The following is a 25,215-nucleotide window of genomic DNA, read 5'->3' on the forward strand; positions in this document are numbered from 1 at the left end:
CCTTTATGCTGCATAAATGCTGCTGATGTGGGTGTGCACCAACATCTCTGAGCAGAGGGGTAAGGAAATACTTGCTCATGAAGTTACTTTACCAGATTATCAAAGCAAAAAGGAAGAAGCTGAGAAACCAATCCACAAGTAATTCACTGTAAGTAAAGAAAAAGCTGAATTGTTTTGAGAAAGCCACCAATGAACCCTGCTTTCAACAGGAACAGTGCTAGAAAGCCATGACTGTGCAATGTTAAACACCAGTGTAGTCACTTCTGAGCTGTGGGGTGATTCAACTGATCCCAATTTCTGGCATTTCAGGTCTACAGAAAGCACAAATACTGCAAAATGCTTTTACCAGCTCCCTGTTCCTCTTTGTGGCTCTCCAGGTGAGACTGTGGCAAAACACCAGGTAACAATCTTATTTTGGCACAGCGTATCCTGAGCTGCTGCCCACCATGCCTGTAACCTGGAGCCTGCTTTCTTTGGAGAGCAGCAGCATGGAAAGGGTCCTTTCTGAGCTGTGGAAACATCTTCAGTGCCTCAAGCACTGCCTGCTTGGCTAATGAATATGCAGTACTTGCAAATAAGTAGTGATTTCCCTTGAATGAATGGCATGGAGAAAGCATACCAAAACTGCAGAGAAATAAAAAACCTATTTCAGCAGGTACCTGAAGTTATGGCCAGAAGGGGAGATAGAAACCTAAATATTTTCATTTTCTCTTTCACAAAGTACTTATGCTTTTCTCCCAAGAACTACCAGATCCTGCTTGTGTTATTCAAGCCTCCAGTGACACTGCACTTTCCACAGTTCCTCTTCTTCTTTTTTTTTTTGTATTTGAAACATTTTCGGGGGTTCGAACAGTCACTAACCATTTTTAAACACATCCTGAGCACAAAAAGACCCAAGTTTCTGTGATGCAAACAATAATTTTATGATCCACAAAGTATCACAGTGTTAATTTTCGAGGAAATCCAGTTCTTTGTAATTACAGCAAAGACTGTGATTGTCTTGGGTAAAACACAAGCTCCACCTGTCAGGGGTGGCCTCTGCTGGTAACAGCTCTGAAATGCTAGATAGGGGTTAAGAAGGTATCTGTGCAATTAGTCTTTATGTTAATTATTGATTTTACTGAAGCAAAAGGCCAGCAGGGCTGTTTTGCTTTGTGAAACAGAGCTTTTGGGAGGGTGTTGCAATAGTTCCTTCTGAAACAATCAAAGGAGAGCGTTTCAGAGCCACACAGGGCTGATGTCACAGGGTCTGGGGACACTGAACCACCTTCCAGCCCAGCCATGGATGGTCCAGAGGAGCTGGAACAAACCTGCTGGATGCTGAGAGGCTGCTCTTTCTGTTTCCATGGAAACAGAGGTTGGCTCCCCACAGAAGGTGGTTTGGAAATGTTTAAATTGGAGTGATTGTAGATAATTTGCAAACCCCTAACGTTGCTGGGAAACTTGGAGATGCATTTGTGTGGCAATAGGGGCGGCAGGCCCAGCTCAGCAGCTGCAATGTGGGGCTGCTGTAGCCCTGGTTTTCCCCTGGAAGTGGTTCCCTGGTGCTGGTGTCTCCAGGCTGCAGGGCTTGGAGGGACACCAGAGGCTGGACTGTTGTGCTTTGCTCGTGGTGCCTCCCAGCCATGGCTGTGAGCTCTGTCCCACAGGTGTCGTGGCTGTGGAGGCACCAGTGCCTTCTACTCTCCGTTTGCTTTTCCCAAAGGATGATTCCAAGGGGACCACAATACACCCGAGGAGTTTTGCAAATTACAGCCAGCTTAACACCTGGGTTATCTGAGTGTTCAGCACCTCTTTATACACTGCCTTAATACTTTTCACAGTCGCCTTCATCCTCTTTCTATGTAGAATCTAAGTATGTTTACTGCCTACTCCCTCAGACTCCCCAAAATCAGAAACATTCACTGTGAAGAATGCCTTTCTTGTAGCCCTGGATGAGCATAAACACATTTGTAGATGCTATTTTCATACTTTAGCTACTATCAAGTCCAAACCTGCCACCCAGATCCCTGATAAAACTTTGCTCAAAGCAGTATATAGTTAAAAATTAAATGCAACTTCCATTCTAATCAACTACAAAACTTGAGGGGTTTTAATACAAACTTTTTTTAAAAAAAATCAGAATTATCATCACTTTCCACTACAGAACAGATCCAAATGGTACATTCTGCTGCCAAACAATTTAATTACTGGGGGGAAAAAAAATAAAAACCCTCTGTGGAAACATATTCTTGGCCTTCTCAAACAGAAAACCTGATTTTTAACCTCTCGGAGCAGTGCTGAGCAGGAGCTGCAGCAGCTGTTGGGGAACAGTTGCACTTAAGGCTCGTTATTGCCTCTGCTAAATTTCTGAGTGAAGCCATAGGTGCAGGTGAGGTGAAAAGCCCTGTTCAGAGACTGAGGAGGTGGGGATGAAAGGCCCTGCAGGTTTCCAAAGCACCCTGAGAACTGTCTCAACCCTCTGCCCACCGAAAATGCTTCTGTTTGGCACAAAGGTCTCGCTGTCACTATTTTGGAGGGGGAAATTTCAGGCAGTTCCAGCTGGTTTCAGTAGAAGGCATTACAGCAGTTAGCAGCACTGATTCTGTCCCCCTTCCCTCAGCCAGGCTCAGCCTTTCCAGCCTCTGTAAAATTCAGGCCACTCACATCAAAATATTGACCCAGTCCCGACATTCGGCAGTTCAGACCTGGAGGCCGGGTTGGCTTGTTCCTATTTAGAGGACAGGGCAAGAGAGAATTTTCTGCCTCTTTTAGAGCCCTGCAGAGCCTGATGATCCCTGCCAGGGGATCACCCCCTGGCCATGACCCAGCAGCGCTGGGAGGTGTGAGCAGTGGCCCAAGGCTCTGGCCAGCAGCTCTGCTTCCTCAGAGCCAGGGCTGCCACTCCCAGCAGCTCAGTGCTGACAGCTCACCAGGACACCTGCACGAGAGGCCTGAGCTCTCCTGCAGCCACGGGGAGGGTGGGAAAAATCCCTCTTTTAAATTTAGGAAGATGGCATAAACTCAGGGAACAAAGAAACCAGGAAGAATTTATTTGGCGCGCCGGGTCTTTCTCTCACCGAATTTCTGGGGAAAAAGACCCTTTGGGTTTAAATCTTATACATTTTATAGTTTCACAGAATCCCACCCTTTTTCAGATAAGTTTAATATATTCATTTTTGCTTAAAAAGAGTTATTTTCTCTGAAAAGGGCCTTTCCCTTTCTTCCAATTGGCTGCAAGATGATGGCTCTTCCTTTGTCCTTAGCCCAAAGAGAGGAAAGAACCCCTGTGTACAAAATGGCCCCAAAAGATTTTAATTTTTAGGAACTTTCGTATTTCCCTTATCTGGTCAAAAAAGACTTTAATACTCAAGTCCAGCTTTTGGAACTTGGATATCTTACAACTCTGTGATACACCCATATAAAAAAACTGTATTTTTATTTCTTATAGTGGGAGACAGAGTCCCCCACAGCACAAAGGGAACAGCCCACGCTGATGGCATGAGGGAGCAGCCCTGGGGGGGTGACTGTGTGGCACTGGTGCTGGGGGGTGGGATGGATGCAGGCACAGAGCTCAGTGTGAGGGTCAGTCAAAGAACTGGCTTTGTGGTTGGAGGCCAAACTAAAAATAACAAGAAAGTAGCACAATGCACTCGATGCATTTTTATGAACCCCAACAGCAGCAAAGATGTTGGTTTCAAATCACAGCTGCAGCTTGGAAATAGTAACAGGAAACATTTAGTTTTAGAAAGACGGAGATAAAACACTTTAAAATCTTCTTTTTTTTTTTTTTTTTTTTATGCAGATCAAGTAGTATGACTAGTGCCCATGCCCTCAAAATGCTTTTTTTTTCAGGAAATTTTCCCTTCTGGAAGAAAGCTTCCCTCTTTCCTCCTCAGCACTGTCTGAAAGTGAACCCTCATGTTTCTCCTTCTCCCCCTCCCATGCAATGATGCTTTTCTCCTGCTGCTCCTCTCGCCCTGCAGACTCTTGGTTGCCCTGTTCTGCTTGCACTTCATGTTGCCTCTCAAAGTCTCTGCACATTCTCTGTCTTCTTCAGACCACCAGGAAGGAAACTTGCCAGTTCTCCAAACCACCAGCTGCAAATTGCCCATGGAGAGGGGATGGATAACTCCAGCCACCAGCTGCTGCAGAGCTCTCACAACTTCCCCACTACCAAATGATGTGGCTGGTGCTGCAGGGATAGCAGGGAACCAGCAACACCCAGGAGCAACATCAACTAGTTGTAGTAAGTCAGTCCTGCTGTGTTCTTGGTGGGGCAGGACACACTTTTGCACAGGCAGCCACATGTTTTCTTTCCTTTTTTTTTTTCCTACCCTCCGAAAACGTCAGTGAGTATTTAAAAACACATATTTAAGAGTGCTTAAAACATCCTAAGGAGGTGAACAGAGGCAACCTCACCTGTAGGACAGGTATTTTGGAGAGTGTATCATGGAAGCATCTGAGGTGTTACCCTGTGATCAGATACTTGCTGCTGTATTATCACAGCTGGGTGAGCTGATCTGGGGAGCTGCCTGAAATACCTGCTGTCAGAGGGTGCTGGGTGTGGTGCTGGGTGCTGCCCTTTCACGGATCTGTGAGGCTTTACCTCAAGTCCTGGTGCTAACAAACCCTTAGCTCTACTTTTTTTCAAGACTTTGGATTTTACTTCTAAATTTCACATATCTTGCATATTCATACAGCCATTTACATGAGGGCATGCAAATCAGGAGTGTTCTCTGTATTGACATCCAGGTACCTAAATGTGTGCAGACACCTGCACACTTCTCAGGGTTCTTAATTTAACCAGAGTCTTGAAAAGCCTTTTTCAGTTGCAGAATGCAACTTTGAGCTACTCTTCCCATGTGCAAATGCATGGGCCTCTGCCAGCCCCAGAAGGTGCTGCAGAAACGGGGCAGATACTTTCCTTTTGCTTCTTTTTTTTGCAAGACCACAGCAGTAGATGATAGCTCGGCTGTAATTTCCTCCACAGCTTGTCTCTTTGTATTGTACTGCTTTCCTTTGCATTTTAATTTCTCTCTTTCCTCTTGTAGCTGATCAAATCATATCACTGAATTTACTGCTCTTTTTCCCCCCCTCTGGTTTTTTTTTTCCTGTCTGCTCACACGCACCCACAGCACGGAGCAGCCTGACACCATTTGACATTGCCTGGCTTCCTCATTTCAATATTAACTGTTTACTAGAAGAGAAACAGGTTTGGGGATGGGGTGCTGAGTGCATGCATGAATCTGTGTGTGAGCAACAGCTTTTCTGCCCTCTGTCCCTTCCCAGCCACAGGTCATTAAGCTGAGCTGCCTGGAACTGCCCCGTGCTCTGGCCACCAGCCTGACTTCAGGAGGGCCAGGTCTGTGGATGTGCTGCTCTCTCTGCTCGGGCTGGGGTGCAGGGACAAGGCTCAGTGCTGTGCCTGCTGCTGCTCTCAGCCCAGAACGGACCTGCTGAACCATCCTACCCCTCTACAGAGCAATTACAATGACCCAGCTGCAGTTTAAAGATGCTTTTTGGGTAAGTGAACATTTCCTATGTGTTTCCTATATTCAGGGTATCTGTATTTAAAGTTGTTTTAAAATACAGCTTGGTTTTATATATAGTTTGAAACTAATTTAATGCTGTTCTGTGTTCTAAATTTAGTTCAGTAAAAACCCAAATTTGTCCCCAAGCAAAAAGACATTGTTGGGTAGTATAAGTGTTTGACCCTGGGCAGAAGGGATGCACTGTAAAGAATATATCCAATCCCCATAAAACAACTGACATTCCCAGTTCCTGTGCTAGGTCCAGAAACCTCTCTTGAAAAGGACATGGATTTGTTTGCCTCACTGTCCTGAGGACCTGTGTGCAGTGAGTGTCCTCAGCTTTAGGAATGGCTCCCCTGAGCAGGTGAGCTCTTGGTAATTCCAGGCTGAATTCTCTGCTGTTTGGTGCAGAGCAAAGCCAGCAGCTGCCAGCAGGATGCTCCTGCTCAGCTCCCTGCACAGCCCATCCTGCTGAGAGCTGCAGGAGGGCAGCACCAGGCATGCAGGGCCCAGGAGTCCTGCAGCAGCTCAGGTGGAAAGGACCAGCAGAGACACTGCACAGCTAAGCCCAAACACCCCCAGCTGATCTAAAACCAGGGAATACTAAAACAAGGGGACGTGCTCTGTACTTGTTATTGGACTTTTGGTTGAAAACCCTTTCGGTGTCTTGTTTCCAAGCTCTCTCCCTGCAGTTACAAGATAAAAAGACCCGAGTCATTTCTCTCTCAAGGGTAATCTGAGGTTCTCTTGCAACTGAAAAACGAAAGCTCAAATCTAAAATTCTAACAGTGTGAAGCTGGGTTAACAGGATGTTATGTGGTTGCCTATTGTCTGAGCATTCATTTATCCAGCATCTAGGACTGCTTTAAAGAAAGACATGAAGGTATATGAATTCTTCCTGCCATTTCAAGGCTGTTCTTTCTGCTTGTGCTTTCTTTCTCTCCACCCACCCTTCAGGGTAAAGCCTCTCTTGGTAGAAAACAGAAGGGCAGGGGCAAAACCACATTTCAGTGAGCCACTGTCCTCTGGGCACTTCCAGGAAGCCCTCACCACCCCCATTCCAGCACCCACCGGATCTGAGCAGTTAAAAAAAAATAAAAATGCAATGAGGAAATACAAAAATCAATGTTATTTTAGTGCTAACTGTGCTTGACCACACCCAGGTGAGATTCCCCTTTTTTATACATCTACTAAGTGCACAGTCCAGTGTGTGGGGGGAGACACAGCTGTGAGCCAGAGCCACCCTGGGAGCTTCTGCTCCTGCATCGATGAACTTGGAAAACGCGCCCCGTGACTTTTAGGACTGGTACATTTGGTATATTTACTTTTCAAGGTCTTGGTCTTTAGGGAGAATAACTCCAGCTATGGGAGAAGTTGTGAGGGTGATTAACAGCAGCTGACAATCTGGCCAGGCCGGTTCTTCACGGCTCTTCTCCCCTAAACTTCTCTCCTGTGCTTAGTCACGTTACCTGTGACTCAAATCCTTGCTTTGCTTTGAAGTGATCACCTTCCTCACAGCAAACCATCTTTGGCTTTAATAGTTTTTTGGCTGGGAATGTCATTATCACCCCAGCTTGATGAAGAGGGCAGGATATATCCGATTGCAGGATGGCAGCTTTAGCTATGCAATAATAAGTGTTTTAAAATGAAAACTCCCAGGATATTGCACAATGCAGCACAGGCGTGCAGGGTGCCCCCCAGATCACGAGCTCAGCAATTATTTTTGGGTTCATGAGGCTCTGTTCTGCCCATTAGTGAGAGGAAAATGTGTTTGTGTGGTTTGCAGTTATCTCCTCTATTTGATCTGTACCCTGAATGGGAGGGTCTTTATGACTGAAAACCAAAAAGTGTGTTTGCACCGTGGTGGGTGACTCAACACAGATCCCTGATCTCTGCTGCCCCAGGACACTGCTGCACCCTCTCCCTGTGCTACACCCTGACTGGGTATCCCTGAGCAACAACCCCCTGCTCTATCATCAGTAACCTTCTGGATAAGCAGGAGTTTCTCCAGTGCCTACCTCAATGTAAAATATGTAAAGAAATCCTAAAATCAGGAGATTTTCCCCAACTAGCAGAGAAGGAACACCATTGATTCCTCTCCAATGGTCTTCAGATTTCGTAAGAACAAAGTGTCCTGTCTTTCAGGAAAATGTAAATTGTTCCTCCTAACAGGTTTAATTTTGTCCTCTCTTTTCCCCTGTTTAATTTAGCAGTGATAGTACTACATTAAAACTCTCACACTTGTGTCTTTGTTTAATTTTATTTTCTTTGTAGCATGGCCTGGGCTAAAACCTGTGTACTTTTTAATTGCAATGTTTATTTCTGTATCCTCGATCCTTAATGCTTTAAGGGAAAGTTGCTCAAAGCCTGCACTAAAATGTGCTTCTTAACAGAAGCCTTCTATCCTCTGACATTTTTTTTGGAAAATACTAGTGAGATGAAAATTCAGATTGGGTTGATAACCAGTGCAGGGCTAACATTAATATTCTGCTGGGTTGCTGTACAAGTGTAACAGATGTTACCTGTCTTCTCCAGCATCACAAGGGACAGGAAGGGAAATTCCCATGTTAATGAGGAGTATGTCTGCAATCCCAGCTGAGATCCATGCTAACAGGGTTGTGTTAACAGGCCGAGTTCTGAGCAACAGGAATTCTTTTTGTTACAAAACCCACTATCCAATAAAATCTTTCCCCCTCAGTCAGAAATACTGGGTGTCCTTCTCAGTCTCTCTCTATATTCTTGCACTCATCATTTGCTTTTCCTCTGCAATTCCTGTCATTGGCTTTTCCTCCTGTTTTGTTTCCCTCCAACATGCTGCTCAACACTCCTGTTGCAACCTATGAGATGCAGCTATTTCTGGCCAAGAGGTAGGAAATTATTGCACCATTTCCAGGCTTTGTACCCTCCTGGGAATGGGGAACAAGGAAGACTTTCAAAGGAACCATTTGGTTTTTGGGGCAGGCTCCAAAGGGCCCAGAGCTGAGCGGGAGCAAATCTATTCCCTTGGACAGCTTTGAATCCAACTCAAGCGTCCAAGTAAATTCTGAAAATATGCTGTGGGCTCCTGAGGTCCTTTGGATTTCAAAGTAGGTGCTTGGAGTGTGAAAGGCTTGTTCCTTCTCAGCTGTGGGATGAGCTCAGGGCTTTGGATTCTCACAGCTCAGATTTAAAAGCGTGAGTGAGACATGGGCCAGCAAAGACAGATTTTAACATGTGAGCTGGCACGATTCACCTCCCTGCCCTGCTGCAGGCTGGTCTGTACCACATCCCTGCCTCTGCAGCCCCCATGGTTCTGGTCAGACACTGCAGCAGAGGGAGCCATGGAAGTGCTTCAGGAAAAGAGTCTGTTACAAAGATGCCTAATCTCTCTTGCTTTGGCTTCAGGCTATGTTCTGCCTCAGGTTCAGTGCAAAGCTGACTTTGTAGGTGAGCCTCTCAACTCTTACTGTAGCTTTTCCACACAGTGGTCTATTATATAGGCCAAAAAGATGTAATTAGCTTCACAAATAATTGACCTTCTAATGAGACTCTTAACTGTGGAACAAGAGTGCTGAGATGAGGATAAAAGTCACAGTAAAACTACCTTCTAGACTCACTAGGCCATGTACTGACGAAACCCACCACCACCTGTTCTATTCAAAATAGGAAGGTTTTTTCCTACTGGGAGCTACCCTGCTCTCCTGGAGAGAGAATATGGGGAATAAAGGGGGAACCAGCTTGGAAAAGTTGAACCAGTTGCCCAGCTGATGTCTGTGTGTGTTGTGAGGTCACTTCATCACCACAGAAGAGGCTGCTCTACTCTATTTTAGCCTGTAGTTCCCTCCTCCATCCCCCCACCTGCTCTGGGAAGGACATTTGGCTCACTGGGACAATGAGAGGCACCCATGAGGTGGGGGCAACCACGACAGTCATTGAAACCAGAGGAAATCACAAGTAGAAAACCTGGTTAGTCGTTGTGGCCATGGAAATGCTTCACAAGTCAGTGCTGAGCAGAGCACAAGAGCTAAAATGAAGCTCAAATGAATGAACACTAGATGAATGGGTTTACAGCAAGTTCATGTTAGGTCAGTGACTGAAATAATCAGGCAGTTAAATACATTTTATTACAGTTTTCTGATGACCATGCTGCAGATGAGGGGGTTGACTATTTAAATCGGTTGATTAATGAAGTAAGTCACTGTGACAAATTTGTTAATATTTTTACACAGTTGTATCTGGTTCGTTTGGACCCATCCTGCTCTGCAAAAGTTGTTTGGTTTTGCTTAGGCTCAGAGAAATGGAGGATTCTTATTTGTGCCAACTTTAACTGTGCCATGAGTATGTATTTGAAATATGGAGTAGATGAGTCACCAACTCTCTTTTCACCGTACACAGACACATCTAAGGAACAGAACAGCACCTAAACGAGTACTTGTCACACACAGCTTGAAATGGAGCCTCAAACACAGATCAAAGAGGGTGTCCTCTGGCTTGCTAAAGCAGCCTGTTGAGGTGCATTTTCTGGTGGCAGAGTCACAGAATGGCCAAGGTTGGAAGGGGAGATCTCCAGCCAGCACAGGGCCGGTCACAGCACCCTGTGCAGCACCAAGCTTTGGGTGTCTCCACAGATGGAGACTCCACAACCTCTCTGGGCAAACTGTTGCAGTGTCTCACCGTCCTTACAGCAAAAAAACCTTCTTATGCTTAAACAGGGCTTTTAGAATTTCAGCAGGTGCCCACTGCCTCTTGCCCTGTCCCTGGTTGCCCCTGAGAAGCCCTGGCTCCATCTCCCCTCCTCCCCCCGCAGGTATTTATACACACTGAGCCACCTCTTCTGCAGGCTGAGCAGTCCCAGCTCTCTCAGCCTCTCCTCCCATGACAGATTCTCCAGGGTGAATCTCAGAGTCTCCCTGTGAATCTCATTGCCACACACATTTTCCTGGCAGGACTGGGTGATTCCCAGCCCGCCCCTTTCCCCCCACAAGGCTCACACTCCTGCTTCTCCTCCTTCAGAATTTGCAGGCACTGGCTGGGGACCTCGTGCTGCTTTGCAGGCACAGGGCAAGACCTGGAGCTTCAATCCAGTTACACTCATTGCATGCTTGTATGAAAGGCAAGCCAGGCTGCTTACTTATATTTCAGCTCCTTTTAGCTCAAAAAACCCTTCTTCTGATTTCATTTTCACGCCATAATGTGGCAAGGCAGATGGCACAGAAAACACTAGTTTCATCTCCAGTTTAATCTAGGTTTTGTAATAAAACTTTTCTCAGCAGCCACACTGCAATAATGTACAAAGTTCACTGTGCTGTTCAGTAAAAGTTTGGGGATTTGAGGCTGGGATGAGGGGAGGGCTCTGCACAGGGATCACTCAGGGTGTCAAGGTGAAGAAACAAAATCATGTTGAAAACCTGCACCTAGATCCCAACAGCTTTTCAGTTCTCCAAAGAACTGCTCCCTTACTATAAATGGAGTTTAGTACTTCTTTAAAGTGGTGGAAAAATGTCACTGAACAAGACTGAGGAATTGAAAAGTTCCATAGTTCTTGTTGCAACTTTATCTTTGCTTGAAATGAAAAGTAACAGTCTTGAGAATAAAGTGAAAACATACCAGCTCAGTCTAGCTTAGAGATACCAGCTCCTGTTGTTCCATTCAGGTAAATAAATAAATAAAGACAAGCTTTTTTTTCTTTAAAGTAAGAGCTTTTCAAATCAAAAAGCTATTTGATGCTGCTCTCAATTTCTCCAGGCCTAATCTATTCCTAAAATGAAAGAAAAATAAACAATAAAGGGTGGAGAACAAAGAAAAGAGGAAAATAGATGGTCAGCAGCCCTGAGGTCTGAGTCTCATCACTTCAGTGCTGTAATTACTGCAGGGTTATTAATGAGTCAGGGCAGACAAACAGCCCTGGGGCTGCTGCTCAGCAGGATGGGAATCCCCAGGAGCACCAGGAGAAGGAAAGGGGGCACCTGCCATTGCAAGGCCCTGGCTGCACACCTGGTTAGGACTTGTGGTTTTGACAAAACCTTTTTTATGGGAAAACACAACCCCCCCCCAGTTTTCCTGGGGAGCTGTTTTGGAAGGTAAAGCTGGGTGAGGATGAAAAAGTTCACGTCTGGTGAAGGTTTTGTCTGGAGATGGAGGATTAAGTGCAGTTTTTAAGCAAAGAGGAGGGGACCAGACTCATAAAAACCTTCTGTGGTTCTGGGAGCTCTGCAGGGAAGACACAGCCAGGAACAGGAACTGGAGCTTTCACTGCCCACAGCCCATTACCTGCACCTGGAGTCCAGGCATGTCTTGCCTCATGCCACTAGATTAATCCACAGGTTTAACAGCTGGAGAAAGGAGAGATTAAAATGACATTCCTCTTCCCTGGACAGGCAGTGGATGGGGGATGTGTGCCAGCTGAGGCAGGGGGATGTCTCAGTCAGATCTGCTCGAGCCAGAGGGAATTTCTTCCTTCTATCAATGTGAATGGGGATTTTTGTTGTTTTCTGTTGCTGCTGTTCTCAAGAGGAGAAATGTGGACTTTTAAAATCTTATATAATAATTTGCAGGGCAAGAAAACTGTGTCTCACTCTGCTCTAGAAGTGACAACAGTTCCTTTCACACGAGAAGCTCATGGATTTTGCTGGTTAATGGACGAGGCAGCTGTGAGTGATTGGACACCTTGTGTGTGACAGTCGGGCTGATGCAACAGTTTTAACAGCCCAAAGGGTTCAGCAGTAGCTATGCTGGTGTGTGTACACACTTAGGTAGAGCCTGCCCATTTCCCAGACCTCTAGAGTTTGCTGCAGAAAGAGGGTGCATCCAGCTCATTGATTCAGCAATTCTTCAACATACCAGCATTAATCCATTTTTAGTTATTTTTGTATAAGGCAGGACAGACATTTATGCAGGTGGGAGCAAACACAGAGAAGTGCCTGCCTGAGTGTGGTGTGATACTGGCACTGTTCTCCCACCTGGACAAACTGCTTGACTTTACTGATATGAAACCCTCCTGTTTTAAGAGTTTCTAAAAACCTAAAGCTGTTTTTGTTCTGTTGGATTGCACAATTCCCCGGGTCTTTGTCATACACCACACACCATGGAGTGTAAGAATCTGTTGCATCCTATTGAGTAATGGGATATGTTGAAAGTGATGATGGAGGTGGTGAAGATCTCACGTAAAATGGAAGTGGTAATGCAGATAGTGGAATAATCCTCACTAAGAAGTGAAGTAAACCTCCAATTCATTCCCCTCGTGCAACAAGACTCTGGGAATGTTTCCTCAAGTTTTACCCTTCTCCATGTGCCAGGAAAGGCCACTAACAAAATGTCTGGCTGACAGGGGAAGCAGGGACCGTGGGTGCAGCAGTGTGCTGTATTTAGTGCCTTTCTCAGGACTAACAGGAAACAAGTCTAAGCTTTTTAAGACAAGGAGGAGAAAGATATATATATATATACATTATAAATTATGTACCAACTAATAAGCAGGTCTGTTGCCTGTGGCTCTACAAGACCTGGTGAACAGTTGCCTCTGTCCCTGGGCAGGTCAGGGGTGTTGCAGGTTGCCTCACTCACACTGGTCTGGGACTGAGCCCACGGTGCTTGCAGGAGAGGAGCTCTGTTGTAACAGAGAAGGGACCTGGAAGTGGATGAACTAAAGAGGAATAGAAACAAAAGTAATCTCTGACCATTATTTTGTATAGAACAGAAGTATCCTCTACTTGTAAGATTCTATTTCTCCTTATTTTACTTCCAGTTTCTCTTGTGCTGCTAATGTTATTCAATAAGAGACTGAAGCAACGTCTGATTTCACCACTGACACATTTATCTGTCATGTTCTGGAAGGACCATGGCCAAACAGAGCTGTGCCTTGGGAAAGACACGTGGAAGTGCTCGCTTCTGGCCTCTCTGTTGGCCCCCAAGAAGAAGCCACCTTACTTTATGGGTTAGGCTGTTGTCTGAAGTCATCACATGGAGAAAATATAAAGGGATGCTGCCACCTCAACCCTGTGTCATAAAGCCACCTCAGGCTCTCATTTAAAACTGGTGAGGGATTCTGCTTCCCCCTGTCCCATTTCCCACTATCCCCATCACTAAGGTGTTCCAGAAGTTTGTTCTATCCGGATTTCCTGAATGGATTCCTAGCTTTTGGTCACCCTTCTTGTTGTGATGCATCTCTGTCTGCTGACTCCTTTCTCCTCCTGGGACAGGAGCACCAGGGCTGTGACTGCTGTGCAGCAGGAGCATTCCTTGGCCTGAAGGTGGTCAGAGATCCCTCCCTGCAAGAGCTTCAGGTCAAGGCTGAAGCCAGCAAAAATTCATGGAAAGGGGGAAAAAAAGGATGATCTCGACCTGGTAAAATGTGCAATTCAAGAGAAAGTGCACTGTTCTCTCTGGCTGCTTTACCATACTTGGAATGAAACAATAAATGGCAGCATCTCAAAATCAAAAGAGATGCTCTTCTCCTACTCAGTACAAAGAAGGTGTTCTGGCTAAACAGGACAGCACAAGGTTTCCATTTCCTGACTTTGCTCATGCCTTCACAAAAGGCATGAGCATTATGAGAGACAGGCAGCTGAATGGAGGAGATTCTCTGGCATGTCTGCAAAGCTCTATTTCTGCCTTCCAAAAGGCAAAGCTCCTTCTATGAAATGACTGAAAGAAGCTGAGAGTTCAGAGGTCACTATTACGTTCTCCAGTGCTCTGGCTAAAGCTTGAAGGACTGGTTTTGTGGTTAATCACACTGTGAGATGTACAAACACTGCTATGCAAAGAAAAACAGAACACTTGTACTCTTAACAAAGAGACCAAAAATTAAGCTATGGTTTTTCTTCCCTAGGAAACACTGCATTCTCAGAATATTATTTAATCAAATTATTAAGAAGGGATGCTAAAATGGAGCTTATAAGTACAAGCAGAGTCCTTTTATTAGACTGGAATTGAGACTTTCCAAGCCTGTTCCCTGTGTGTCATTAGTCTGCCAGGCAGCAGACTTCACCTGCAGAAGTGAAGGAGGCTGTTGTGCAGCCATCACTTTGTAGATGTGCAAATCATGGGGTGAGTAAAATGTGAAGAGAGCCCAACAACATGCTGTGACTACAAGAATGCCTAATACATAACACATGAGCGGTCCAGGATGCTAGGGAGGAGGACAAGGGCTCAGGAAGCTGAGAAGCAAATTCCTCTGTCAGCAGAACTCTAAACCAACCATTTCCTTCTCAGAAAAAAATTAGCAATGTCAAGAGCAAAAGACCACTGGGAAGCTACTTGTTTGCTCAGTGTTACCAGTTTTGCAATGCTGTTGTGTAGTTTGTGAAATCTCAATTTCAGTTTTATTTCTGGGTACCCCAGCTGCTGCAGGTTTGAAGTCTGACAAGGGTCTTTGCTGTCATTTGAAGTTGAAGCCTGTCTTGCTACAGGGGCAGTGGGAGATGGCAATCAAACAGCTCAGCAACTGGAATGGTACAGAGGCAATGATTTTTCCCTTTGATTTTTGAAGGTCCCATTCTATGCTATGTCTGGCAATGAACACCATTTGCTCCCCTTGAAAAGTACTGCACCTCAGGTTTAGGTAACAGGGTGCAGTAAAACTGCAAACTAAGCCTCATGTGGAAAATGCCCTAGTCAACTCCTGAAATTATCACAGAAAGTCTCACCTACATCCTGAGCAAACATTTTTGTTTCTGATGCAGAGTGAATTTACAAGAAGTGACAGAAATGTTATAGAACCAGCTCCAAACCACCTACTCGTCCTTGCTTTTTCTGCTTATATGGGGGGAAAAATCATATACTTTTTAAAAAAAGTATTGTGTTTTTAAGCTTGTATAAATTCTGTAGTCAGTTCAATCTTGGAGAGCACAAGCTGCCACCACATTCCCACCCACTCCAACCAGTTTCAAGCAGCAGGAAGAAGGAGCTCTTGCACAGTACAGCAGCACACAGCATGGTCAAAGGCTTTTAAGCTCCTTAACCAGTTCATTGTCACATAAGCATTTCTAGCAAAGGACTCGTGTCACACCCAGCACTGCTCAGGGGAGGATGTTTCAGCTGAGGTTCTGTTCTGGACAGGATGACCTTCCCCCAGGTGTGGGCTCAGCTCTTTATTTGGTTGCTCAGCTGCCTTGTTGGGTGCTGACACGTTTCCAGGACAAGGCAGTGGAGGGGCAGGCTGAGACCCCGGGGTTTGGTTTTGCAGAAAGGCTCTGTCACGTCCCAGGGGTGCAGAGCAGAGCTGGGATGGCCTCCCGTGGAACAGGAAGCACTAAACACCAAATCACTTCTTATTGCATCAGGCACACCCCCCTCTGAACCACAGCAGAGCTGGAGATGGGATTTGAACAGTCACTTGGACATCAGAGACATAAAATAGCAGTTCTTACTGCTATCCCTTTTTATTTCCCTGTTTATTTCAGGACAGCTTGAATGGCACAGAAAGAGAGCAGTAAAATTCCTGAGACACTTCATCTCATGAATATATTTCTTGAAATACTGGGAGATTTTAAAGTATACCAGGGGAAAAAACACAAAGCATAAAATGTAAAGCAAGTGATTCAATTCCAGCAAAAGGCCACAGCATGGTAGGAAATATCCTAGCATGTACTTTGAGATTATAAATCATGTTTGACTGCTGGATATTAGATCTGTTTGCTGTTCACCTGCAGTACATACTAAGCCCTTGGCAGAGCCCTTGACAAGGAGAGTGGCAGATCAAGAGAACAAGACCTAGACACACTCTTTCTAAGCAGGGCCACTACACAGTGGTATGATGCAATAATATAATTAATTGGTACCACTCACTCAGAACAACTTACTTTCAGTCCAGGACTGAGGTATCATGTGTGATACCACTGTGCATAGAAAGGATTTCTTACAGACAGTTGGAAAATATATTGGCAGAATGATGCTTGTTCAAAACTCACTGTTCCCTGTTCTCTCTAAACTTCCTCCTCTCATTGGTAGTTATTTCCTTTTTGACTCTGGAAAAGTGAAGCTTAATTTTTTACCTTACTAAAACTGTTATGAGCCTACCTAAACTAAACAAGATATGATGCAAAAAAAGTTTGATTTAGAGAAAAATTCCAAAGATACCCATAACAGATTTAGTTTCGATTATTTTTCTCTTTTGAAAATTTGTATGGACCCTTTATTTGAATGAGTTAGCAACATTTAGCATTTTTAGTCCAAAACCACTTGAGAACAATTCTGATCCTTAGATCAGAAAAATATTAAGAGCAAAGACAAGGAATGAATTTTTACAGCTAAATACTTTCATATTTAAGAGAAAGTGTGGGGTTTTTTTAAATATTTTTTTTAGTATGAGCAGATAGGACATTTAAAATAATTCCTAAATGAAGGCTCACTAGTCTAAAATAACCCCTGGTAGCTGTGCTATGACTGTCAGTGCTCTTGGCAGTAGCACTGCAGCCCATCTGAGAGGTGCAAACCAGGTGACTGTGGATTTTGATGTTGTTTTTACCACCACAGTAGCTCAGCACTGTCCTACCACGTACCAAGCAGTGCACCCAGAGTAGCTATTTCTTTTCCAGCCCTTTTTCCCCATCAGGGTGGGGGCACTGCCTCTCCCCAGGTACCACCTGGCCCCAGTTCCTGGCAGGTTTTGCAGTGGAGGTGCTGGGCCCAGGCCTTTCCTGCTGCCAGCCAGAGCTGCAGCTCCCAGAGCTCTGCAGAGAGCCAAAGGGCAGCTGGGGGCACTCCCCAAACAGCACACACAGAGCTGCAGAGCTGCCAGGACTGCTGAGATCCTGACAGGCCGGCTTGTCCTGCAGGAGCAGGCAGAGGTTTGAGCTGTGGTATGTAGACTACCTCCAAATAAAGTCCTGGATGGGCAAGCCAGGTCCCAGGATGGTTAGAAATGCTCCAAGAAATCCAGCCACAGCAGAAAAGCCACAGTTCCTACAGCACAGCCACAAGGACTCAGCAGTTCATGTCCCTTTCTGACCATTCCCAGTTGGACATGTAAGTGCTTTGCACACAGGCTTGGGTGGTTTTGCTGCAGTTCAGTCCATTGTAAAAGCCATGTACCAAAACTGTGCTTCAGTGACCATTCAGCATTTCAATCTCTCTCCCTTGATATTATTGCAACAGTAACCTTGCCACTTCCAAATGTAGACACTGGCTCTTCCAAAAGCCTTTCAGTCCCCTCTGGGCACCCAGCAGCACAAGGCTCAGAGGAATATGCTCTGGGGTGAGGCTGGTTCTTAGTGAAACTGTGTCACCCCAGCAATGTCAGTGCTGAACTTTCTACCCTCTGGGCAGGGAACTGACCCCATGAGCCTTCCCTTGCACATTCCTCACCAAATCACAATCCTTGGAGCCTCTCCCTGATGGCTGCAGGATCCAGCTCAGAGCCAGCCATGAAGAGTCTCTCCCCCAATTAAATCCCGTTGTTTACCTGTGTCATTACCTATGCAGAAACTCCTACCAGGCAGTCCCAAGGCACAGATCTCTTAGAAGAGTGCTAATGGGAGGGAGCAGCATCCTTAGGCCTCTAAGGGAAAAGGAAGTGGAAAGAAGGAAGCTATCCCAGTGTGCTTACTGTCAACACCTCTGCTTGCAGTCTCCCATACCTCCCGCCAAGTATTCCAGGAAAAGCTGTTCTGGTTAAACCAGAGCATGGAAGTTGTGTTACCCTCTTTGATATTCCTTTTGTCTCTGGAGGAACAGTGCTGCTCATTGCACTGAGGGCAGGAGAGAGGAGGTGCTGCCTCTCCATTAGCTGGGATCTTCCCCAGGAGAAGGAAAACCCCGGGCTCAGGTACAGGGACACATGTACAGCACTAATGGATGAACCTCAGGACAACACTGAAATCCCTGTGTCAAGCACTGTCTTACCAGTGATTATAGGTCTGTTGGACAACAAGGAATAACTAATCTCTTTAATTAAAGTAACAAAGATTAAATCCTCTTTCACGGCCACACACGCTTTGACTGAGTGGAATCCCTTTCTTGGCAATGAGAGAAATTACTGGTGGTGAGTCAAATCACCCTCTTCCAAGCAACCACCTAGATTTTGGTATAAGCAAATGATGTTTTACGCATTTAATGACTACATTTACTATCTAATTATAGCACTTTTCTGATTTAAAAAAAAAAATAAAATAGTTCTTTGACTATTCATTAGTTGTTACAATTATCACAAAGTCCCAGCTGAGAGGTACCAAGCACTGTCTGTGTAGTGCAGCTTAACAGCCTTTGCAAAACCATTCAGTGTGGGTGCTAATTATAACACAAAATGGTAAGTGGAAAATAGAATAGAGGCGAGACAGCTTAGCAAGACTAGATGGTTGTTTAATGAGATACAATCTTGCTGTCTGATTGTCTTGACAAAGAAAGTGTGGGTCTGTTATGGTGCTACACAGGAAATCCTCAAGAAAGTAGAGAAGAAAAACAAAAGAGGACTGAACAGAGCAGGAGAAGGAGAACCATAAAGTGCAAAGGCACTGATCTGGGGGAGATGCTGGAGGCTTGTGCCAAAATGGAAATGCTGGAGCTGGAGGAAAGAATCTCCAGAGCTGGTCTCAGGATCATTGTTATTCAATATATTCATTGGATACTGGCTAAGACAGGAAGAACAGGCTGGAAATAGCTGTGGTTGATACAAACAGGTAGAATGAAGCACTGTACAAGAGGTATCTGATAACCTTCAGGCCTGGGGTAACAGAAAGCAGATAAAAATCAAAGTTTCAAAGTGCCAAGTGAGAGTAAGAGATCAGTAGCAAAAAAAGTCCAATACGCTCTGGGACCTTGTTAAATAAAACAGCAGGAGAGGAGAGAATTGCAGGCATATCCATAGATCATAGCTCAGTTAGGTGTCACTGCTATGATTTGATAGTGGAAGAAGGCAAATGCAATCCTCTGATGTACCAGAAGTGTTTCTCAGAGAGCAGACATTAATGCCATGGTACAAAGCATCAGTTAGTCTTTACTGGAGGGGTAAAGCATCGTCCTTGTTCAACAGGGATTTATTCAGCCTTGAATAGGGGCTATAATGACACATGGGAATCAATGAAAGGAAAAAATAGTATGTCAGGAAAGGGCAAAGGAGGTTTGTTTGAATGCAAGAAGAGTTTGAGAGGGGATGCAGTTGTACAACACGTGAAAGAAGAAATAGAGCTGTTGAAATGTCTCAGGAACAGTGTGGCAGCAGGAGCAGGGCAGTAATTCTGCCCCTGGACTCAGTGCTGGTGAGGCCACCCCTGGAGTGCTGTGTCCAGTTCTGGGCCCTCAGCTCAGGAAGGACATGGAGGGGCTGGAGCAGGTCCAGAGGAGAGCAACGAGGCTGGGGAAGGGACTGGAGCACAAGTGCTGTGAGGAGAGGCTGAGGGAGCTGGGGGGGCTCAGCCTGGAGAAGAGGAGGCTCAGGGGAGACCTCCTCACTCTCTACAACTCCCTGACAGGAGGTTGTAGCCAGCTGGGGGTTGGTCTCTTCTCCCAGGAACCAGCAGTAGGACAAGAGGGCACGGTCTTGAGCTGTGCCAGGAGAGGTTTAGGTTGAACATCAGGAAGAAATTCTTTACAGAGAGAGTGCTCAGACACTGGAATGGGCTGCCCAGGGAGAGGGTGGAGTCACTGTCCTGAGCCTGGATGTGGCATCAGTGCCATGGTCCAGTTGACAAGGTGGTGTTGGATCAAAGATTGGACTCGATGATCTCAGAGGTCTTTTCCAACCTGGTTGATTCTGTGAAATGTTTGTGTAAGTAAACTTAGACCTAAATGATTTGTGACTCCCTTGTGGTTGGAAATTCAGAAGCAATGTTGCAGGATGAGCGACCGTAGCAGCTCACACTTATCTAAACCTGGGCTGTCGGCATTTCCTCTCCCCCCCTCTGCAGCCTGTGACATGCCAGTGGCATGTGCTGCTCAGACCACAGCCAGATCTGCTGCCTGGGAGGCCTGGTTTAGATTTTGGATCCTTTGGTTTCTGAAACAGGGCTTCCACATTCTTCAGGAACACATAGCGAGGACAATAAAGCGAATTTTGAGATGGATCCCCCTCCAAAATGAAGGTAGATTAAATGAGTGCCTGTGGTAGGAAGTCCTTTTTAGCCCTGTGTTTAGCTGGAGCCAAATCTCTCTCCAAGGGCTAGCCAGAGGGGCAACACCCAGATGAATCTGGCAGGCAGGAGCTGGTGCCTCCATCAGAGGAGATTCCAGCTCTCCTTCGGAGGCGGCTGCAGTGGCTCCATTTATAACAACCTCAACTCTTGCTCCTGTTAGCAGGCAAGGGACAGAAAGCAAAACTGTGGAGTGAGGTGCTGGCTGTTTTGAATATGGCATTGCTTCTTCCCCTGGCATTTCTGGGCTTAGAGCAGGATGTCCAGAAGGCCGAGTCGGGTCCATTAGGTGTTTTTTTCAGGCCCTGGGAGGGTCATGCTCAGCAGGCTGACCCCCAGCACACTGCTGTGTTTGTGGGGGTGGCTCTGGGTTGATAACGAGCTGGTGCTGCATTCTGTGGTTAGAGAACTTAGTGAGTTGTACAGAATTTGCCATCCTGTCACTATAACAACTGTGCCAGTTTAAAAGAGCTGGGGGAGACACCAAGTGAGTTTTAGCATTTGCTGAAAAAAGAGATGTTGAACAGAAAGAGCAGAGGAACTTCACAGAGTGGTTATCACTCTCCCTTTGCTGCCTGTGGCAGTGGCTGACTGCTGGGCTGATACCAACCCATATGATGTTTTCATTTACCTCTGGGCAGCATTTCTGGGACAAGGAAGCTGTGTACTCAGCTATGGGAGGTAGCTAATTGCATCTGGAAATATACAATCAAAATGCTGGGACTGTGAGCTGGTTGTGGAGCATCTGAGCAGAGTTTCTGCCAGGCAGAGGGAGCCATTTATAAGAATTTTATTTTTTTTTTACAGCAGTGATGCCTTCTGCCATTGGAATGTTCTCAAAAAAAAGAGAGGGGGGGGAAGTGATGAGTCCATTGCCAGGATATTATCAAGAACCTCTCCTATGTTCCTCTGTGAATGGCAAAGCTTGCTGCTTCTCATTTATTCCACAGCAGGATCCCTCCCTGGGATGTATGTGTGTAACTTGCCCTTGGAAACATTAGGAAAACTAATGTTTTGGGTTTGAGATCCTGTTTCTTAAGGGGTGATCCTATCATTGTCCTGTGGTTGCAACAATGATAACAGTGGGTCCATTGCACCCTCTCCATATGCTTTTATCTACATCATTATCTCTCCTGGCTCTGGTAGAGCCATTTGTCTGTCTCCTCTGGACCATTATCCAACTGTCTTTCCTTTCTCCCCTCTGCTCCTGATAAGAATGTCCATTAGGGAAGAAGGAATTACTGCTGTCAAGAAACTGTAGCACTGGAAATGTTACTACAACCTGTAGGTTTACAGAGATTATCTGCAGAAATTTATCCTGGCTCTTGAAGAAGCAAAAAAACCCCCCACTCCCAGGTCTGCAAATCTCCACAGAAGCCCCAGGGCCAGGTGAGCAGCACCAAGGCTGCCATCAACCAGCACCATCCATCCTCAGTGTCCCCCTGTCCTCTCCAGTCCCAGCAAGAGGGAAGCAAAGCTCAAGTGCCCAACAGTTGCTTGCCAGAGGATCTTTTCCAAGTCCCAAAACTTAAGCAGCTGCCTTCTTCACAGTCGTGGTGGAAAGCAATAAAGTAACCCATTTGTTAAATGATAACTACCTAGGGGACAGTGGATGGATGTATAAACTGCATTCAGTTCATATATAAGCATTTGTATTGTAGATAAAGTGCTTGAGGGAAGGAACACACTCATTCCCTTTATGGTTACACAGCCTGTGATTTTGCCATAATGCTGTAACATAAAGCTCAGGCAACATTCAGCACTGCATTTTCAACAACATTATCACTCTGGACTGCTTAACTGAGGCACTCTAAGGAAATATGGCTTGTCCCAGTCCTCTTGTGAGGCAGAGGGAGGACCAGGAGCACAGGAGAAATTCTTTCTCCCTGTGTTACAAATCCTCATCTGAACACACTCCACTGGCTGGGAGGCACAGTCACCACCCCACGGATCGATACTTGTACTGAGTTGTCTCTGACTATTCTTTTCAGAAAACATATGGTAAGAGGAGCTGTTGTTCTTAACAGCTACAATACATCTCTGCTCTGCAGGGGTTCCACACCCAAGGCTAAACATGACTTCCCCAAAAAGACAGCTAGTGCCACTTTCCACACAGCAAGGCTTGTGACTCACTTCACAAATCTTTTTTCAGTGTTAAAAAATAAAGTTGATTTGATAAAAACTTTTACAGATTTCCACTTTGGAGAGAGCTCACCCCTACCTGTGCCCTTAGCCCTGGGCTAATCTAAAGGTCCATTTGGATTTTCCAGAAATTTGCTCCATATGACAGACAGTCAGTATCTGTTAAACCTGCAAACTGCTGTGCCCAAATCAGCTCAACTCTTTTCCTTTCTGTCCCCAGTGCAAGGAATTCACCTTCCACACTGGCTACGAGGTGCTCGTACAGCGCCTGCTGGAGGGGAAGAAGATGTGCAAAGATGTGGAGGATTTGCTCAAGCAGAGGTATGAAAAACAGAGTGAAAAAATGTGAACAGGCTCCTTTTTCTTTCCTCTTTGGCGTCTGGAAAGGAATGGTAGCCTGGTTCTGATTAGGTAGTGATACGAGTTTACATAGAAAAGCCTGATTGAAACCCCAGCCTTGTGATGTGCCTTGTGAAGGTACATAACAAATAGAAATCTCCCAGATTTGAGAAGGGAAGAGGAGGTTGAAGGAGCCAGAAACCCAGAGTCATTGTCACTCCTGATCCCCCAGCAGCACACACATCCACAAATGGCATTTCTAAGTTTCCCCTTTTACAGGAAAAAATGACTTGCACATTTCTGTTTCTCTTTGAACGTGCTATTGCCACAAGCACTGTTTCAGTTTCCTGCCACTACCAAAAATGAGCCATTTTTCAAATACAGAGCTACATAAATTGCTGCCTAAAGCCTTCCCCAGACACCCAAGCCAGCCCACATCATTTGCCAACCTTACCAGGCTTTGAGTAACAATGCTGTAGTTTGTGTCCCTCCTCACCTGCTTCTTGTGGTGCTGCTCAGCAGCAGCTATGGACAGCTGACAATTTTGTGGGTGAGAAAACATATTACACTGCTGCCCGGGCTCCTTTGCCATTCATTTCTGTACTTCTGACTTAGGAAAATAAATCTGAAATTTGGTTCTGTTCTTAAGTGGCTTCAAAACAGTTTCAACGTGTAGCATGAGGCACACACATGCTCAGGCATGGCATGTAGGAAAGGCCACACAGTATGGATTATATACCCAGCAGCTCATCTCAGCACTGTCTCCTTAGGAATATTGCTCTGCCTTCCTCAGTCACAGCCTGCTTTTTCTCCCTGTGCTGTCCCCATGTAGTTTTTTTGGTTCAGGGTTTTTTTCTGAAGGCTGTTTTTCAAGCCCTGGCACTTTCAAGGGGTGTGAGCTCTAAGACTGACAGGTGAGTGTTTCACAGCTTGTGAAGAGTCTCCCTTCGAAACCTGAAGCTATTTGAATTGCTTTTCTTGACCACCAGTGGAAGCCTTTTATACTGGTGCACATCACAGTCCTCAAGTCACATCTGCCTGATGGCAGCTTAGCTGCAAATGTTTAAAATAGCTCCTCTGTGCCTCATAACTTACAGGGATCAGAACTACACTGCAGGCTTCAGGCAGTGGAATTCTGCATTGGATGCTGCACGTGCTCGTGTTTCTTTCCAAAACATTACAGGAGCTTCTGCAATTTGCAGGATAATGTTTTTCCTGGTTTTTGTGGTGGACTTTCCACAAAGAAGTAAAAAATACATGTACAGTCATTTTGCAAATCATAGAATCAGCCAGATTGGAAGGGACCTCTGAGATCATCAAGTCCAACCCTTGATGTTTCCATGAGATTTTTTACACCCCCAAAACATTCCAGTGAGTGTGTGTATGTGTGTGTATGTGCATGTTGAGGGAGGAGGGAAAGGAGAAGTGGGCACTGAGTTAAGGAGAAAGGTATGATTTCCAGTTTATTTCTGCTGGACATTTGTTTCAGCCTGTCCTCACGTCATTCATGGGAATGACCTGGGAGCAGATCAAAGGATGGGATGAATCTCTGTTCCTAGAGGCTGCCCATACCACTGGCTTCATGCTGGAATTTCAGCAAGGACTCCTGCAGCAGCTGCCCCGAGTCCTGAAACCAGCTGCCCTGGCCACACTAACATGGGATCAGTTTTCCACCCACAAATCCCCCTGCCTGGCCTCTGGAGAAGGGACTAGGTGGTGTGGGAGTGAGAAGGCAACTGTATTCCAGAACAAAAGCCTGGATTTAAAACACAAAACACATTCCAGCTCTGGATGGCTGCAGGGAAACCCAGAAGCTGTGTGTAAGTGTACCTAAAAGTGGGAAAGGCAGCACCAAGATGTGAAGAGATGGTGTCAGCCTCCTGCCAAATTCCTCTGGCTCTGGGATAGTCCAGTCCTGTGCCTGGGGTTTCAGGAATTTTTGACCCAAGGGTTTTACAGGAGCTGGGACTGGCTTAAGAGCTGGCCATGCTTTTTTCATGAGCAAACAAACTGGGACTGCAGCACTGGAGTCATTCTCATTCCTGTATAGGCACTGGCATTAAGCAAAGTCTCTGACATAAAAGTGTTTCTCGTTACTAAGATCAGAAGAAAATGAATCTATTCTGCATTGTTATGTGTCTCTGGAGTATATTTCCATTTTGATGACATTTCATTCATCTAAC

At 45.6% G+C, this 25,215-nt stretch overlaps 1 protein-coding gene across 2 annotated transcripts in view; it reads left to right on the forward strand.

The window, feature by feature from the left end:
* The first annotated feature begins 4,096 nt into the window (after positions 1 to 4,096).
* Positions 4,097 to 25,215, forward strand: part of PSTPIP1 (proline-serine-threonine phosphatase interacting protein 1) — a 59,668-nt gene continuing 38,549 nt past the window's right edge. The window contains exons 1-3 of one of the 2 annotated variants that reach the window (XM_051770370.1): positions 4,097 to 4,228; positions 5,272 to 5,505; positions 22,914 to 23,014. In XM_051770370.1, coding sequence (XP_051626330.1) covers positions 5,473 to 5,505; positions 22,914 to 23,014 — 134 coding nt within the window. In that variant the 5' untranslated portion in view covers positions 4,097 to 4,228; positions 5,272 to 5,472. Of the gene's footprint in view, positions 4,229 to 4,272; positions 5,506 to 22,913; positions 23,015 to 25,215 lie in introns of those variants that run through there. The other variant, XM_051770371.1, reaches the window with a different exon arrangement.

Source organism: Manacus candei, unplaced genomic scaffold (assembly GCF_025592945.1).
Source record: "Manacus candei isolate 608988 ecotype Guabito, Panama unplaced genomic scaffold, ASM2559294v1 h1tg000119l, whole genome shotgun sequence".
NCBI classification, from domain to species: Eukaryota; Metazoa; Chordata; class Aves; order Passeriformes; family Pipridae; genus Manacus; species Manacus candei.